The sequence below is a fragment of the Oncorhynchus mykiss genome, chromosome 3, assembly GCF_057628025.1.
Source record: "Oncorhynchus mykiss isolate SJ-2025 chromosome 3, ASM5762802v1, whole genome shotgun sequence".
Classification (NCBI taxonomy): Eukaryota; Metazoa; Chordata; class Actinopteri; order Salmoniformes; family Salmonidae; genus Oncorhynchus; species Oncorhynchus mykiss.
The window spans coordinates 11,373,633-11,393,873 of NC_143024.1; the positions used below are offsets into that span (position 1 = coordinate 11,373,633).

Here is a 20,241-nt window from a genome sequence, read left to right on the forward strand (position 1 = left end):
AGACAGCTGATCCTCTCAGTAAGTCATCAGATCAGTAGAGGAGACAACTGATCCTCTCAATAAGTAATCAGATCAGTAGAGGAGATTAGAAACACACCAATAATTCTTCAGGATGGGGAGTTTTTATTTTCAACAATGCTACAAATCATGAACACACAGGTCTCGAGAACAAGAACCAAAACACAAAGCATGCAACAGGTCACAATAATCGTACATTAACAAGTTATTTTTTTGAAAAATAAGAAGGATTTGCTTCTCCACACGAAAAGGTGCACAGTATTTGGCATTAAGCACACAAGACAAATCGTACTAAAGTGATTACGATTCAACTAGTTAACAGGTGTTGATCTCAATCAACGCATGAGTCTTATTGGTCAGCAGAGGCTAAGGTAGGGTGGCCAGTATGAAAGCAACAGTTTGTCATTATGCTGGAAAAATATATGTCCTACAAAAGTCTACTTATTTGTTCATCCCCTTCACCTCATACAGTATGTCCATCAAATATCACAGTACTATATTACCCTGCCTTTTGTATTCTGTTGAATGTGTGCCGTAGAAAGTGTCAGGATAACAGTGTTTACACTAAAAAGGTTTCTCTAAAACTTCTTCGAAGACAAGAGTTCAAGGGTCACAAACAATACTGATGAAGTCACTAGTCATATGTACCTACCTGTAGTATCTATGGCATAGGAGTCTTTTTCATTTAGAATGTAAAACCTCCTAGTTTGATGTGCATCCATTTGATACAATTCAAATTGCTGACATTTGATCTTGTAGCCTGGTGGAACCAGCCTGATTGCTGGTTCATCATTTCTCTTTCATGGTTCTATTTCATAGTGAACGCAATGATCAGGCTGGTTCATCATTCTCTTTCATAGTGAACGCAGCGATCAGGCTGGTTCATCATTCTCTTTCATAGTGAACGCAGCGATCAGGCTGGTTCATCATTCTCTTTCATAGTGAACGCAGCGATCAGGGTGGTTCATCACTCTTTCATAGTGAACGCAGCGATCAGGCTGGTTCATCATTCTCTTTCATAGTGAACGCAGCGATCAGGCTGGTTCATCATTCTCTTTCATAGTGAACGCAGCGATCAGGGTGGTTCATCATTCTCTTTCATAGTGAACGTAACGATCAGGCTGGTTCATCATTCTCTTTCATAGTGAACGCAACGATCAGGCTGGTTCCACCAAGCTATAGATTTTTTTCTGCATGTACGGTCAATGATATCACCTGACAATGTCAACCAACTCCTTGGCCACAAATGTCCCCTTTGATATTCTTAGTCTAAACATAGTCATTTATAGGATCTCTATGGTCTCTGTACACTCACAATGTAACCACAACTTGGTCCTCCTGTCAAAGTGAAGTTGTTTTAGTTTTAATTCCATTGGTCTGACTACTCTGCCAGAACGTAGGAGCAGAGCAAGTCACTATAACCGAGCCACTAAACACAGCAGTTGAAATGAGACCTCTGAAATATGTCGTCTGTTTCATGTTGTTAATGGTAAAGTAGTAGCATTCCATTACTTCATGCATAAGATACAGCAAGACAAGAGAAACAAACGCAGGTCAGCGTCTTAAATGAAGCCATGCGGCCGCATGTTTAGAAATACACACATTCTTACCACCAATATATTACAACTATAGACATCTGACGGCAGTATCATATCAGTTAAATATTGAAAAATACAAACCTGAACAACCCAGCTCACCTCTTAGTTTCAGAGGTCCAGCTAATACAACCCGACATAGTGTGGAACAAACTGTGGAGCCTTATCAAATTGGTGTGTGTATGATTTAGATGAATGATTAGAGATAATAATTTCAGGGTAATTTACCTATTATCTTGTTTAATATGTTGGGTGTAAATCATTGATGAGGGTTTCAGGATGAACCAGACCTTGACCTTGAACGTGGCCTTAGGATATGAAATAATTCTAGTGTTATTCTTCTCCTTGTGTTGTAAATACATAAAGGTACAGTATCGATATGACTTCACAGAACGTTTAGAAAAGCAAGATTCACAAGGAAGGGAAGTTAAGACTCATAGATAACAAACTTGATATCTGACAGTAGAATGAACTAAAATAAAATGTTATCATTCATATGATATACGTAGCTAAAGACAGGAAGACTCAGAACTTCCACATATCCTGTTTAAAAAGGTTTCGTTATTTTAAGAACAATTGAAGGCAAACGATGTTGTCGTCAATATGTGTAAACTATGATGCAGTATAAAGGAGAACAGACAGCCGGTAGATGAAGACTCATACAGCAGACTTCATTGACCAGAGGAAAGGCAGAAAGTTGATATTGAAGATGGTTTGATCAATATAACAACCTACCAGTATATCTACTTCACCAGTTTGTGCCAATAGACATTCAACTAACTAAAAATGTATGAAATGAAGGATGTTTTTCTTCAACTAAAAGGAGGAAAAGAAGCTATGGCCCATCTAAAGCAAAGTGCAATCTTGTTAAATCATTTGTTGAACCCTTTCTTCCCTCTTATTTGTTTTTCTTGGCATGGTGTTATTCATAGTGCTTATAATACATATGTGAAGACGCCTATCATCATGAAGAGGTTTCAAAAAAATGCAGAGCAAAACAGTTGTTTCCCTTGTTGGTTGGTGGCTTCATGTGAACATTTGGCAGTAACTTGCGATCTGTCAGGAATGTACCAGCTGTAAAAATGGATGTAAACAGTTTTCCAGTTCTCACACAAAACAACAAAAGACAGGAACTCAAAAACATCCCACTCGCGAAAAGAAAACAAGATGGGTGAGAACATATGAAATCCTATATTTTTGTTGTGCTTTCATGGAGTTCTTTCTTTAGAAAAGTATTATCCTAGTAGTTGGTCTTATGTTTCTGTTTCTTTCTTTCTTCACACTGGTTTGGCTCCAGGGGGCCCGGCTCTAGGGGGCCCGGCTCCAGGGGGCCCTCCTCCAGAGTGCCCGGCTCCAGGGGGCCCGGCTCCAGGGGGCCCTCCTCCAGGGGGCCCGGCTCCAGGGGGCCCGGTGGGCTTGGTGACTTTCTTCTCATATGACCCGAGGTGTTTGTATCCTGCGACGTACCCGGATGTGTCCACCATGTCCACGCGACCTGCCTTCCCCTTCCCACGGCCACTCTCGTCAAAGCGCTCCTTGTGTGACCCAGTGAACTTGGTCGTGTCCGTCAGACGAGACACGGTCGGAGAAGCCACCGCTCTCTGTGGACAGAAAGAAAGTTACATTAAAAAATGACATGCATGATGACGACTTGAGTTTGTTCTGAGAATCCATCCCAAATAGCACCCTATGGGCCCTGGTCAAAAGTAGTGCACTACCCTATGGGCCCTGGTCAAAAGTAGTGCACTATAAAGGGATTAGGTTGCCATTTGGGACGCACCCCTGAGTCATACACAGCAGTTGTTTCTATATACACATCACAGTAGTCACTAGCATCCTATCCAGGGGGTGTACTGGTACATCAAGATGCCTCACGCTACAGGATCCCTATGGGCCGTTCTGGCTTGGACAAGGTTTACTTACATTGGTCTGTAGCATACAGTGCATTCGGAAAGTATTCAGACCCCTTGACTTTTTCCACATTTTGTGACGTTACAGCCTTATTACAAAATGGATCAAATTGTGTTTTTCCCCTCATCAACCTACACACAATACCCCATAATGACAAAGCAAAAACAAAAAAAATATTTTTGAAATATCACATTTACATAAGTGTTCAGACCCTTTACTCAGTACTTTGTTGAAGCACCTTTGGCAGCGATTAACAGCCTCGAGTCTTCTTGGGTATGACGCTACAAGCTTGGCACACCTGTATTTGGGGAGTTTCTCCCTTTGTTCTCTGCAGATCCTCTCAAGCTCTGTCAGGTTGGATGGGGAGTGTCGCTGCATAGCTATTTTCAGGTCTCTCCAGAGATGTTTGATCGGGTTCAAGTCCGGGCTCTGGCTGGGCCACTCAAGGCCATTCAGAGACCTGTCCTGAAGCCACTCCTGTGTTGTCTTGGCTGTGTGCTTAGGGTCGAGGCCCTGTTGGAAGGTGAACCTTCTCCCCAGTCTGAGGTCCTGAGTGCTCTGGATCAGGTTTTCATCGAGGATCTCTCTGTACTTTGCTCTGTTCATCTTTCCCTCCATCCTGACTAGTCTCCCGCTGAAAAACATCCCCACAGCATGATGCTGCCACCACCATGCTTCACTGTAGGGATGGTGGCAGGTTTCCTCCTGATGTGACGCTTGGTATTCAGGCCAAAGAGTTCAATGTTGGTTTCATCAGACCAGAGAATCTTGTTTCTCATGGCCAGAGTCCTTTAGGTGCCTTTTGGTAAACTCCAAGCAGGATGTCGTGCCTTTTACTGAGGAGTGGCTTCTGTCTGGCCATTCTACCATAAAAGCCTGATTGGTAGAGTGCTGCAGAGATGGTTGTCTTTCTGGAAGGTTCTCCCATCCCCACGAAGGAACTCTGTCAGAGTGACCATCTGGTTCTTGTTCACCTCCCTGACCAAGGCCCTTCTTCCCAGATTGCTCAGTTTGGCTGGGCGTCTAGTTCTAGGAAGAGTCTTGATGGTTCCAAACATCTTCCATTTAAGAATGATGGAGGTCACTGTGTTCTTGGGGACATTCAATGCTGCAGAATTTTTTTGGTACCCTTCTCCAGATCTATGCCTCTACACAATCCTGTCTCGGAAGCTCTATTGACAATTCCTTCGACCTCATGGCTTGAATTTTGCTCTGACATGTACTGTCAACTGTGGGACCTTATATAGACAGGTGTGTGCCTTTTCCAAATCATGTCCAAACAATTGAATTTACCACAGATGGACTCCAATCAAGTTGTAGAAACATCTCAAGGATCATCAATGGAAACAGGATGCACTGGAGCTCAATTTCAAGTCTCATAGCAAATATATACACACACATTTGCAAACATTTCTAAAAACCTGTTTTTTGCTTTGTCATTATGAGGTATTGTGTGTAGATTGAGGATTTTATTTTAATCAATTTTAGAATAAGTGTAAGGTAACGAAATGTGGAAAAAGTCCAGGGGTCTGAATACTTTCCGAATGCACTGGGTCTGTATACGTGTATTCATTCATATCTGGTTTTAGCGTCAGTACTATTGGATGTCATTTCCTGCTGCTTTGGGACCTTACTGTGACTCCTTTAATGACCGGTTTCTTCCCCTCAATCATCCTGAAGACCTCCCCCTCCGCCTCCTCTCCCGTTTTCTCCTTGAATCTCTTGCTGGCCAGCTCTCCCACCGCTGCCTTGAACTCGTCAAACGTGATGGTGCGACAGGATTTCTTCCTGAAATGTAGAAACAACCAACCAGCCACTTAGAAATGTCAAAACTACCGATGTCACAGAGTGAAGAGTCTGTGGAACTCAGTGAGAGAATTCTACTGCTGTTGACCTCTGTCTCCATGTTACATCATAAACATGGGGACGTGTGTCCCAAATCACACCCTTTTTCCTTTTGAGTACCCTGGTCAAAGGTAGTGCACTATAAAAAGGAATAGGGTGCCATTTGAGACATGATTTGGCTTGTCATTTTAATGCCCCTCATCACAGTTTGAGAGCGTCAAAGGAGAATCGACCACACTGTATACAAAGCCATGTGATAGCATCAACATGTCAGCTATCTGATGGCCCTGCTGTGTGATAGCATCAACATGTCAGCTATCTGATGGCCCTGCTGTGTGATAGCATCAACATGTCAGCTATCTGATGGCCCTGCTGTGTGATAGCATCAACATGTCGGCTATCTGATGGCCCTGCTGTGTGATAGCATCAACATATCAGCTATCTGATGGCCCTGCTGTGTGATAGCATCAACATGTCAGATATCTGATGGCCCTGCTGTGTGATAGCATCAACATGTCGGCTATCTGATGGCCCTGCTGTGTGATAGCATCAACATGTCAGCTATCTGATGGCACAGCTGTGTGATGGTGTGCTCTACAGACAGACACAGGGAGAGGCATCTTAGGCACTGCCTGGACAGAGACAGACACAGGGAGAAGCATCTTAGGCACTGCCTGGACAGAGACAGACGATGTGTTTATGTGTGAAAGTGAACTTCTCGGCTACAGAGTTTTTAGATTTTCTGGTGTTCCGTGTTCTGCTTTCTACTAGGGCTGTGTCCCAAATGGCACCCTCAAATAGCACCCTATTCCCTAAATGATGCATTACTTTCAACCAGGGTCCAATTGGTACGCAGCCTAGTAGTCATCAACATGATGTCAGGTGTTATTATAGCTCAACCAATCACATCCACCCCTCCAAGGGGCCATGCGTACGGCTGTTTAAACTGACTATACACCATTCTGCTTCTCCGTTCAGACGTCGTCGTGCATGGTAACACAAATACAAACAACCATTGCTGTGGTGATAAATCTGCTAAACAAAAGGCTGTAAAGCCAAACAGTCTCCCCGGGTAACCTGTTGTCATAGCAGCAAGCTACAGTAAACAGGCGTGTTTGGGGTTTATTATTAAATTGACTCCTTCAGTGACTGATTTTGTTTGGGCGATCCGTCAGTGTTGAACAGTTGAGAGCTCCATTCCTCTGTTGCCTGTTCCATGCTGTCTAATGTCAGATGGGACATAGGACTTCCAGCTGGCACGTTGTGTCTGAGGAGAGGAGGAGGAGGAGGAGGAGGAGGAGGAGGAGGAGGAGGGCTCTGTGTCCTCTGGAAACCAATTAAAATGACCCTGTCAGGAGCTTGCTAAGGAATCAGACATATCAAACAGCATCTACAAAGCGTAGGAGTGCCGATTTAGGATCAGTTTGGCCTTTTAGATAACTTCCTTTTTGATTTATTCCACCTTTATTTAACCAGGTAGGCCAGCTGAGAACAAGTTCTCATTTACAACTGAGACCTGGCCAAGATAAAGCAAAGCAGTGCGACACAAACAACAACACAGAGTTACACATGGAATAAACAACAACACAGAGTTACACATGGAATAAACAACAACACAGAGTAACACATGGAATAAACAAACATACACACAATAACACAATAGAAAAAGTCTATATACAGTGTGTGCAAATGAGGTAAGATAAGGGAGGTAAGGTAATAAATAGGCCATGGTGGTGAAGTAATTACAATACAGCATTTAAACACTGGAGTGATAGATGTGCAGAAGGTGAATGTGCAAGTAGAGATACTGGGGTGCAAAGGAGCTAAATAAATAAATAACAGTATTTTTATTTTATTTTAACCAGGCAAGTCAGTTAAGACCAAATTCTTATTTTCAATGACCCCAATGATGTGGGTTAACTGCCTGTTCAGGGGCAGAACGACAGATTTGTACCTTGTCAGCTCGGGGGTTTGAACTCGGAACCTTCCGGTTACTAGTCCAACGCTCTAACCACTAGGCTACCCTGTATGGGGATGAGGTAGTTGGATGGGCTATTTACAAATGGGCTATGTACAGGAGCAGTGATCTGTGAGCTGCTCTGACAAATAAGGACAGGGGGGGACCTGATCCTAGATCAGCACTCCTACACTGTGAAGCTTGACACACAGCTCTGGATCTGTGGTGGGGGCTGGTTGGGACAAATCATTGAGTGGCTAGCCGATTGGTAAGCCTTTCGGTTCTAGACTGTGCGGATATAGTTTTTATACCGTGTTAAAGATGGGATGGGACTTAATTTTTTACTTTCTTATGTTTTTACTGGAGAAAAAAAACATCTATCCAGCTGCCTGGCTTACCACAGTAGGGTTGGGGTAGGCAGTAGACACCATAGTACTGAACTACAGCAGGTCCAGCCTGGTCTCATAGACTAGACGTAACATAGTAAAGGTAAATCCGTGACACTCAAATTAGTATGATATGTTGTTTGGTATGGTTACATAAGACAGATGATTACTTAAGGCAAAAATCAAAGTAGGGTGGTTTGGTCGGGGTCGATGGGTGGGTGTATAACGCGAACATCTAGTAACCTAAAGGTTGCGAGTTCGAATCTCATCACGAATAACTTTAGCATTTTAGCAACTTTTCAACGACTTACTACTTTTTTTGCTACTTTGCAACTACTTAGCATGTTAGCTAACCCTTCCCCTAACCTTAACCCTTTAACCTAACTTTAACCCTAATCCCTAGCCGAGCTAATGTTAGCCAGCTAGCTAAAGTTAGCCACCTATCTAGAATTCGTAGCACATCCTACGTTTTGCAAATTCGATAACATATTGTACACTTTGCACATTTGTAACATATAATACACTACACGGCCAAAGGTATGTGGACACCCCTTCAAATGAGTGGATTCGGATATTTCAGCCACACCCGTTGCAGACAAGTGTATAAAATCAAGCACACAGCCATGCAATCTCCATATACAAACATTGGCAGTAGAATGGCCTTACTGAAGAGCTCAGTGACATTCAACATGGCACCGTCATAGGATGCCACCTTTCCAACAAATCAGTTCGTCAAATTTCTGCACTGCTAGAGCTGCAACGGTCAACTGTAAGTGCTGTTATTGTGAAGTGGAAACGTCTAGGAGCAGCAACGGCTCAGCTGCGAAGTGGTAGGCCACACAAGCTCGAAGAACAGGACCGCTGAAGTGCGTAGAGCGTAAAAATCATTGGTTAAGTAGGGCTGCAAAGGGTTGGAAATTTACCATGGGAAGTCAAGCCCAGGAATTTTGCTTAAATTCATAAAAAAAGTTAGCTTATAACAGTGAACCTTTTTTGTGGGATACACATAAGGCAATTATAGGTCTTGTGGCATATTTTGGTTAAACTATCCCCAATTCAATGGAATTGCAACCCTCTGCATGCACAGTGCATTCTGTACAGCTGATTCTCAAGATCTCGCACACTAATGAGATGCTATTGAGCCCACACTACTAAACTGTCTGAGCCAAGGACTACATGCTTTCTGGTAAGTTTTGATAACAATACTGGGTGGGGTGAATACATTTTATATGACATACATTATTTTTTTTGTTAACTAGTAAATAGTAGCCTACAGCAAAGTGTGTTTAAATCATTTCTAACTTGTTAACAATTTCTGCTAGTTAGTTTTTGCTACCATGTGGGTTTTAGCTTGCTTGAGCCTGCTAACTAAGGAGTGTTAATTCACCTGTTTCCATAAACATTTATCTTACAAAGTAATCTAACTGCTTAACTATTTATCTCTACATGGAATTGTATTTTTGTTTTCTTTTACAGGGAAATGCCACATCTGATGTGTGGAGACATTTCACTGCAGCTAATGTAGAAGGAAAAGCTGTGTACATTTGCAAATACTGTGCCAAATCATATATGAAGAATGCAACAAAGATGCAGAATCATCTGGCCAAGTGCATAAAGTTCCCTCAGCACTCACAACAAGCAACATCTGACAAAAGTCCCTCTCCTTCTATTTGAGCAGAAAACGATGAATCAGACACCTTATCGATAGCAACAGCTCATGGTCCTCCTGGAATTAGAAGTTTTGTTGACTCAATGGAGGAACGTAGTCAGAGAAATGCTGATGAATATCTTGCTCGAGCTGTGTATGCAAACTGGTTCACCTCTGATGCTCACTGGCAATGTGTGTTAGAAGAGATTTCTGAATGTTCTTCGCCCAGCATACACCCCTCCAACCAGACATGCATTATCTACTAATTTGCTGGATGCAGAGTTCAACAGAGTTCAATTGATGGTCATGCAAATCATAGAGAAAGCAGACTATTGCAATCATCTCTGATGGGTGGTTGAATGTTCATGGGCAAGGAATAATTAACTACATCATATCCACCCCTCAACCAGTATTCTACAAGAGCACAGACACAAGGGACGATAGACACACCAGTCTCTACATTTCAGATGTCATCAGTGACCTTGGACCACAGAAGGTATTTGCACTGGTGACAGACAATACTGCGAAATATGAAGGCTGCTTGGTCTAAAGTGGAGGAGTCATACCCTCACATCACACCCATTGGCTGTGCTGTTCATGCAATGAATCTGCTCCTCAAGGACATCATGGCACTGAAAACAATGGATACACTCTACAAGAGAGCCAAGGAAATGGTTAGGTATGTGAAGGGTCATCAAGTTATAGCAGCAATCTACTTCACCAAGCAAAGTGAGAAGAATAAGACCACCAGATTGAAGCTGCCCAGCAACACCCGTCGGGGTGGTGTTGTCATCATGTTTGACAGTCTCCTCGAGGGGAAGGAGTCTCTCCAAGAAATGGCCATATCACAGTCTTTCGATATGGACAGCCCCATCAAGAGGATCCTCCTGGATGATGTATTTTGGGAGAGAGTGGTAAGCAGCCTGAAACTCCTGAAACCTGTAGCAGTAGCCATTGCACGGATTGAGGGAGACAATGCCATCCTGTCTGATGTTCAGACTCTGCTTGCAGATGTAAGAGAAGAAATTCGTACTGCCCTGCCCACTTCACTGTTGCTCCATGAAGAGGAAACTGCAGTTCTGAAATACATCAAAAAGTGTGAAGACTTCTGCCTGAAGTCCAAACACGCCGCAGTATTCATGTTGGACCCCAAGTCTGCTGGCAAGAGCATCCTGTCTGGTGCAGAGATCAACAAGGCCTATGGTGTCATCACTACCGTGTCTCGCCACCTTGGCCTGGATGAAAGCAAGGTTCTTGGTAGTCTGGCGAAGTACACTTCCAAGCAAGGGCTTTGGGATAGAGATGCAATATGCAAAATATCTCATCAGCCACCTGGTGGAAGGGACTTTGTGGATCTGAGGCCCTTTCCCCTGTTGCCTCCATCATCCTCCAAATCCCACCAACATCAGCCGTCTCAGAGCGCAACTGGTCCTTGTTTGGGAACACACACACACACACACACACACCACAGCACGCAACAGGCTGACCAATACAAGGGTTGAAAAATTGGTGGCCATCCGGGCAAATGTGAGGCTTTTTGAGCCTGACAACTAGCCATCCTCAACAAGCTTGGAAAGTGACAGTGAAGATGAGGCTTCAGAGTCTGATGTTCAAGAGGTGGACATTGAGGAGGTCCAGGGAGAAGACATGGAAGCCTGAGAGGAAGACAACCAAAGCTTTAGTTTCTAGACTATCATTTTACAGATGTATGTTGAAAATGTTTTTGGGAGATGCGATGGATCATTGGGGATCATTCAATATTCCATTTCTTTTGTTGTTCAGTGAAATCATCCCATGTGAAGAGTCAACTCATTTAATTCAAGTTCAATTCGTAACTAAATTATATATATATATATGTTTTCCATTAGAAGGATTTAATCATTTGCAATGATGTCTACTTATGATACAGTAAAAGGTTTCTGTCTGTCTCCATATGATATGGTAAATATATCCAATGCAAAGAAACGAGACGCTACCTCCCCTAATGCATAGTGCCAACTGTAACGTTTAGATGAGGAGGAATAAGGGTTCAGGCTAGGCCCCTTAGTTCCAGTGAAGTGAAATCTTAATGTTACAGCGTACAATGACATTCTAGATGATTCTGTGCTTCCAACTTAGTGGCAACAGTTCGGGGAAGGGCCTTTCCTGTTTCAGCATGTTAATGCCACCTAGCCCAAAGCGGTTTGTTGAGATGGTGTGGAAGAACTTGATTGGCCTACACAGAGCCCTGACCTCAACTCCATCCAACACCTTTGGGATGAATTGGAACGCTGACTGCAGGCCAGGACTAATCGCCCAACATCCGCGCCCAACCTCACTAATGCTTTTGTGGCTGAATGAAAGTCCCTGCAGCAATATTCCAACTTCTAGTGGAAAGCCTTCCCAGAAGAGTGGAGGCTGTTATAGCAGCAAAGGGGGAACCAACTCCATATTAATGCCCATGATTTTGGAATGAGATAATTCGACAAGCAGGTGTCAACATTATTTTGGTCATGTACTGTAGTGTATCATATGAAATGGGTGATGGACATCCACAAATAATAAATACCATACGAAATGAAACATCATATTAAATGGAGTGTCTCGGCGTTACGTACAGAATAATACAAAATGCTCTGAGTCCAGGTTGTCTAGTCAGTGAGAGGGAAGGATCATCACTGGCATGAAATGGCACGACAACAGAGACTCGTTACATAGGCTATAGCATGAAATGGCATGACAACAGAGACTCGTTACATAGGCTATAGCATGAAATGGCATGACAACAGAGACTCGTTACATAGGCTATAGCATGAAATGGCATGACAACAGAGACTCGTTACATAGGCTATAGCATGAAATGGCATGACAACAGAGACTCGTTACATAGGCTATAGCATGAAATGGCATGACAACAGAGACTCGTTACATAGGCTATAGCATGAAATGGCATGACAACAGAGACTCGTTACATGGGCTATAGCATGAAATGGCATGACAACAGACTCGTTACATAGGCTATAGCATGAAATGGCACGACAACAGAGACTCGTTACATAGGCTATAGCATGGCAGAGAAACCCAGGGGTACAGTAGACAACTTCCCCCCTGAATAAATGTGGATTTAATGAAGCCATATAGTCATCAGACAGTGGCCATAAAGCCGTTGAATTATTCATGTCATTGCTAGCGCTGTGTGAGCTCTGACTCTCTGATTAAAAGAAAGGCTCCATCTGCATCATGTCTGGCACGCACGCCTCCCCAGCTCAGCTCTGCTCATGCCTCAAATATCTCTCTCTCTCTCTCTCTCTCTCTCTCTCTCTCATCACTGCTCTACTGAACACACAACTGACAACAGCAGCCTTCAATTTTTTTTTTTCAGTTTTAAAGCTAATTTCCTGCAAATGTACACATTATGCCATGTAGCTGAGAGAAAATGTTGCAGTTTTAAAGTACATTTCGGCCATGGAGCTAGTTTCCTGAATTTTGCAAATGGCTAATGCCGTGTTTTTTTGTTGCTGAAACATAATAACAAAATGAATACTGGAATTCATTGTTTTGGGAATTTTCAGTTGTCAGTGTGGTCGTGAATGAACTGCTCTCTCCCCTCCCTCCAGCTACAGTACTGGTCTGTTCTGACGCTGTCTAGCAGAATCATCCCTACTCTCAGGGCTCAGTCAGGATGAAACAAATCACTTCATTAAAGCTTCATACTGGAGCAAACAGCAACCCCCCCCCCCCAAAACAAATATGACTACATGTAAAACAGACTGCCCTGTCCTGTCATTTAGCTTCATGCTTTGTAGATACACCTTCCTTCACCTGCATTTAGAGCACAATGCTCATGATCAACACGATAGACATACACCCCCACGCCTTTCAAAGCGTACAGAACATATATCTTAACCATTCAATACCCAACACAGAACATACGAACACAGAACCCCACAACAAGCACGGTTCAGTCAGTGTGTGTTGGGTTGTTATTGAGGTCATTCTACTAGAAATGACCTGGACCCTGTGGCAGTAGAGGATGACGACTGCCTCAGGCATCTGGGGAAACAGCAGAGTGAACAATCCTGCCCCCGGACTGTTACCGAGGGCAACAACCCCACAACAACATGACTGTACCCGAGGGCAACAACCCCTCACAACATGAATGTTACCGAGGGCAACAGACCCCCACAACAACATGACTGTACCCGAGGGCAACAACCCCCCACAACATGACTGTTACCGAGGGCAACAACCCCCCACGACATGACTGTTACCGAGGGCAACAACCCCCCACAACATGACTGTTACCAAGGGCAACAACATGACTGTTACCGAGGGCAGCAACCCCCCACAACATGACTGTTACTGAGGGCAACAACACCACACAACATGACTGTTACTGAGGGCAACAACCCCCCACAACATGACTGTTACTGAGGGCAACAACACCACACAACATGACTGTTACTGAGGGCAACAACACCACACAACATGACTTACTGAGGGCAACAACACCACACAACATGACTGTTACTGAGGGCAACAACACCACACAACATGACTGTTACGGAGGGCAACAACCTCCCACAACATGACTGTTACTGAGGGCAACAACCCCACACAACATGACTGTTACTGAGGGCAACAACACCACACAACATGACTGTTACTGAGGGCAACAACACCACAAAACATGACTGTTACTGAGGGCAACAACCCCACACAACATGACTGTTACTGAGGGCAACAACACCACACGACTGTTACGGAGGGCAACAACCTCCCACAACATGACTGTTACTGAGGGCAACAACCCCACACAACATGACTGTTACTGAGGGCAACAACCCCCCACAACATGACTGTTACTGAGGGCAACAACACCACACAACATGACTGTTACTGAGGGCAACAACCCCCCACAACATGACTGTTACTGAGGGCAACAACACCACACAACATGACTGTTACTGAGGGCAACAACACCACACGACTGTTACGGAGGGCAACAACCTCCCACAACATGACTGTTACGGAGGGCAACAACCTCCCACAACATGACTGTTACTGAGGGCAACAACCCCACACAACATGACTGTTACTGAGGGCAACAACCCCACACAACATGACTGTTACTGAGGGCAATAACCCCACACAACATGACTGTTACTGAGGGCAACAACCCCACACAACATGACTGTTACTGAGGGCAACAACCCCACACAACATGACTGTTACTGAGGGCAACAACCCCACACAACATGACTGTTACTGAGGGCAACAACCCCACACAACATGACTGTTACTGAGGGCAACAACCCCACACAACATGACTGTTACTGAGGGCAACAACCCCACACAACATGACTGTTACTGAGGGCAACAACCCCACACAACATGACTGTTACTGAGGGCAACAACCCCACACAACATGACTGTTACTGAGGGCAACAACCCCACACAACATGACTGTTACTGAGGGCAACAACACCACAAAACATGACTGTTACTGAGGGCAACAACCCCACACAACATGACTGTTACTGAGGGCAACAACACCACACAACATGACTGTTACTGAGGGCAACAACACCACACAACATGACTGTTACTGAGGGCAACAACACCACACGACTGTTACGGAGGGCAACAACCTCCCACAACATGACTGTTACTGAGGGCAACAACCCCACACAACATGACTGTTACTGAGGGCAACAACCCCACACAACATGACTGTTACTGAGGGCAACAACACCACACAACATGACTGTTACTGAGGGCAACAACACCACACAACATGACTGTTACTGAGGGCAATAACCCCACACAACATGACTGTTACTGAGGGCAACAACCCCACACAACATGACTGTTACTGAGGGGTTTTCCTATTCAACTGTTGGGAGTCTATATCGAATCCTTTTATACAGTATATTCTTAGAAAACAGTATTTTATATAGTATTCCATCTCTTGGAATGGAATAGTGTCTATGTCCCATGAATATAATATAGAAAGGTAACATAGTATCCTGTGGATACAGAACCTACCTGTGAATGTCATATCTATTTCTATATCTGTCCCAATGCTGATAGTTTATATCAACAGACACTGACATGCCATATTGTCAGGAAGCAGTAGTTAGTATGTGTAATTCCATCGATGTGCAAATTGATCTTGATCTGTAAACTGGCACCCTTGTTCCCAGTCCCAGGTCAAACCATCCATCCTACTATCTCTCTGTATCTGTCTGCATTACATAACTATTATATAACAGGAGGATCCTACTATCTCTCTGTATCTGTCTGCATTACATAACTATTATATAACAGGAGGATCCTACTATCTCTCTGTATCTGTCTGCATTACATAACTATTATATAACAGGAGGATCCTACTATCTCTCTGTATCTGTCTGCTTTACATAACTATTATATAACAGGAGGATCCTACTATCTCTCTGTATCTGTCTGCATTACATAACTATTATATAACAGGAGGATCCTACTATCTCTCTGTATCTGTCTGCATTACATAACTATTATATAACAGGAGGATCCTACTATCTCTCTGTATCTGTCTGATTTACATAACTATTATATAACAGGAGGATCCTACTATCTCTCTGTATCTGTCTGATATACATAACTATTATATAACAGGAGGATCCTACTATCTCTCTGTATCTGTCTGATTTACATAACTATTATATAACAGGAGGATCCTACTATCTCTCTGTATCTGTCTGATATACATAACTATTATATAACAGGAGGATCCTACTATCTCTCTGTATCTGTCTGATTTACATAACTATTATATAACAGGAGGATCCTACTATCTCTCTGTATCTGTCTGCATTACATAACTATTATATAACAGGAGGATCCTACTATCTCTCTGTATCTGTCTGCATTACATAACTATTATATAACAGGAGGATCCTACTATCTCTCTGTATCTGTCTGATATACATAACTATTATATAACAGGAGGATCCTACTATCTCTCTGTATCTGTCTGATTTACATAACTATTATATAACAGGAGGATCCTACTATCTCTCTGTATCTGTCTGATTTACATAACTATTATATAACAGGAGGATCCTACTATCTCTCTGTATCTGTCTGATTTACATAACTATTATATAACAGGAGGATCCTACTATCTCTCTGTATCTGTCTGATTTACATAACTATTATATAACAGGAGGATCCTACTATCTCTCTGTATCTGTCTGATTTACATAACTATTATATAACAGGAGGATCCTACTATCTCTCTGTATCTGTCTGATTTACATAACTATTATATAACAGGAGGATCCTACTATCTCTCTGTATCTGTCTGATTTACAGAACTATTATATAACAAGAGGATCCTACTATCTCTCTGTATCTGTCTGATTTACATAACTATTATATAACAGGAGGATCCTACTATCTCTCTGTATCTGTCTGATTTACATAACTATTATATAACAGGAGGATCCTACTATCTCTCTGTATCTGTCTGATTTACATAACTATTATATAACAGGAGGATCCTACTATCTCTCTGTATCTGTCTGATTTACATAACTATTATATAACAGGAGGATCCTACTATCTCTCTGTATCTGTCTGATTTACATAACTATTATATAACAGGAGGATCCTACTATCTCTCTGTATCTGTCTGATTTACATAACTATTATATAACAGGAGGATCCTACTATCTCTCTGTATCTGTCTGATTTACATAACTATTATATAACAGGAGGATCCTACTATCTCTCTGTATCTGTCTGATTTACATAACTATTATATAACAGGAGGATCCTACTATCTCTCTGTATCTGTCTGATTTACATAACTATTATATAACAGGAGGATCCTACTATCTCTCTGTATCTGTCTGATATACATAACTATTATATAACAGGAGGATCCTACTATCTCTCTGTATCTGTCTGCATTACATAACTATTATATAACAGGAGGATCCTACTATCTCTCTGTATCTGTCTGATTTACATAACTATTATAGAACAGGAGGATCCTACTAATGGATCTCTACCAGTCATCCCTTTATACTGAGACAACAGTTGATTCAATGAAATGCATTTCACCATTACAATGAGGATGAAAGAAACAGAAAGGAAGAGTTCTCCTCTCCTCTCCTCTCCTCTCCTCTCTTCTCTTCTCTTCTCATCTCCCCTCCTCTCCTCTCCTCTCCTCTCCTCTCCTCTCATCTCCCCTCCTCTCCTCTCCTCTCCCCTCTTCCCCTCTAATCCCTTCCCGTCAAAAGTAGTGCACTATTTAGGGAATGGGGTGCCGTTGGCGCTGCAAGATTTCTACTACGCCATTTGGGACACAGCCTACTAGAAAAGATTTCCTTACTTGACTTTAGTGAAGACGATATCCACGTCCGTGAGAGTGACAGTTTTTCCGTCGATGACGCCGCAGTCCTTGCACAGCTTGGACCAGTTCTTGCCATGCATGTCCTTTCCTGTGGCACGTGTGTCGCCGTGGATGGCGAAGCGCCGGAACGACTCCTCCAGTGCGGTTATCTCCACGGGCGTCCGCGACCCTGCTCCACCCTCGCTGGTCCCGTTGGACTCGGAGGAAAGCCTTTTGGAGGCCCGGTCCTTGGACTGCTGTTCGCTGGGCGGCCGCAGGGGAGTGGAGGAGATTGGAGAGTTGGAGTGCTTGGCCGTCTGAACTGTAAAATCTGCCATGCCGTCTCTGAGGAAGAGGAAAGAGACCGACACTATTAGCTGAAGAGCCAGGATGTGTGGTTTTCCTGTTTATGTGAAACAGATTTACATACTGTACATGAGTTAAGTATGTGGGACATAATACCAGCTCTGTCTCCTGTGTTAAACCACTGTGTTAGTACAGGCGGACTGGGACATGATACCAGCACTGTCTCCTGTGATAAACCACTGTGTTAGTACAGGCGGACTGGGACATAATACCAGCTCTGTGTCTCCTGTGTTAAACCACTGTGTTAGTACAGGCGGACTGGGACATGATACCAGCTCTGTCTCCTGTGTTAAACCACTGTGTTAGTACAGGTGGACTGGGACATAATACCAGCTCTGTCTCCTGTGTTAAACCACTGTGTTAGTACAGGTGGACTGGGACATAACAGGTCTGGAGCAGAAAAGGGGAATTCTCATCTCTACTGCATCATGCTGTGATCCTGACTGTAGGTCAAGGAGATGACTGTAGGTGAAGGAGATGACTGTAGGTCAAGGAGATGACTGTAGGTCAAGGAGATGACTGTAGGTGAAGGAGATGACTGTAGGTCAAGGGGATGACTGTAGGTCAAGGAGATGACTGTAGGTGAAGGAGATGACTGTAGGCGAAGGAGATGACTGTAGGCGAAGGAGATGACTGTAGGCGAAGGAGATGACTGTAGGTCAAGGAGATGACTGTAGGCGAAGGAGGTGACTGTAGGCGAAGGAGATGACTGTAGGTGAAGGAGATGACTGTAGGTCAAGGAGATGACTGTAGGCGAAGGGGATGACTGTAGGTCAAGGGGATGACTGTAGGTCAAGGGGATGACTGTAGGTCAAGGGGATGACTGTAGGTCAAGGGGATGACTGTAGGTCAAGGGGATGACTGTAGGTCAAGGGGATGACTGTAGGCGAAGGAGATGACTGTAGGTCAAGGAGATGACTGTAGGTCAAGGAGATGACTGTAGGCGAAGGGGATGACTGTAGGTCAAGGGGATGACTGTAGGTCAAGGGGATGACTGTAGGTCAAGGGGATGACTGTAGGTCAAGGGGATGACTGTAGGTCAAGGGGATGACTGTAGGCGAAGGAGATGACTGTAGGCGAAGGAGATGACTGTAGGTCAAGGGGATGACTGTAGGTCAAGGGGATGACTATAGGTCAAGGAGATGACTGTAGGTCAAGGAGATGACTGTAGGTCAAGGAGATGACTGTAGGTCAAGGAGATGACTGTAGGTGAAGGAGATGACTGTAGGTCAAGGAGATGACTGTAGGCGAAGGAGATGACTGTAGGTCAAGGAGATGACTGTAGGTCAAGGGGATGACTGTAGGTCAAGGGGATGACTGTAGGCGAAGGAGATGACTGTAGGTGAAGGAGATGACTGTAGGTCAAGGGGATGACTGTAGGTCAAGGGGATGACTGTAGGTCAAGGGGATGACTGTAGGTCAAGGAGATGACTGTAGGTCAAGGAGATGACTGTAGGTGAAGGAGATGACTGTATGTGAAGGAGATGACTGTAGGTCAAGGAGACGACTGTACGCGAAGCAGATGACTGTAGGTGAAGGAGATGACAATGGGTGAAGGAGATGACTGTAGCTGAAGGAGATGACTGTAGGAGAAGGAGATGACTGTAGGTGAAGGAGATGACTGTAGGAGAAGGAGATGACTGTAGGCAAAGGAGGTGACTGTAGGCGAAGGAGGTGACTGTAGGTGAAGGAGATGACTGTAGGAGAAGGAGATGACTGTAGGCAAAGGAGGTGACTGTAGGCGAAGGAGGTGACTGTAGGTCAAGGGGATGACTGTAGGTCAAGGGGATGACTGTAGGCGAAGGAGATGACTGTAGGTGAAGGAGATGACTGTAGGTCAAGGAGATGACTGTAGGCGAAGGGGATGACTGTAGGTCAAGGGGATGACTGTAGGTCAAGGGGATGACTGTAGGTCAAGGGGATGACTGTAGGTCAAGGGGATGACTGTAGGTCAAGGAGATGACTGTAGGTCAAGGAGATGACTGTAGGTCAAGGAGATGACTGTAGGTCAAGGAGATGACTGTAGGTCAAGGAGATGACTGTAGGTCAAGGAGATGACTGTAGGTCAAGGAGATGACTGTAGGTCAAGGGGATGACTGTAGGTCAAGGGGATGACTGTAGGTCAAGGGGATGACTGTAGGTCAAGGGGATGA

At 43.9% G+C, this 20,241-nt stretch overlaps 1 protein-coding gene across 2 annotated transcripts in view; it reads right to left on the reverse strand.

Annotated features, from left to right (window-relative positions):
* Positions 1 to 1,925: 1,925 nt before the first annotated feature.
* The window catches only part of LOC110518378 (tubulin polymerization-promoting protein), a 29,978-nt gene continuing 11,662 nt past the window's right edge, over positions 1,926 to 20,241 (reverse strand). For both annotated transcript variants that reach the window (XM_090220646.1, XM_090220644.1), the window contains exons 3-5: positions 17,723 to 18,067; positions 5,159 to 5,312; positions 1,926 to 3,214 (exon numbers count right to left, since the gene is read on the reverse strand). In XM_090220646.1, the coding sequence (XP_090076772.1) occupies positions 2,891 to 3,214; positions 5,159 to 5,312; positions 17,723 to 18,067 (823 nt within the window). In that variant the 3' untranslated portion in view covers positions 1,926 to 2,890. The remainder of the gene's footprint in view (positions 3,215 to 5,158; positions 5,313 to 17,722; positions 18,068 to 20,241) is intronic.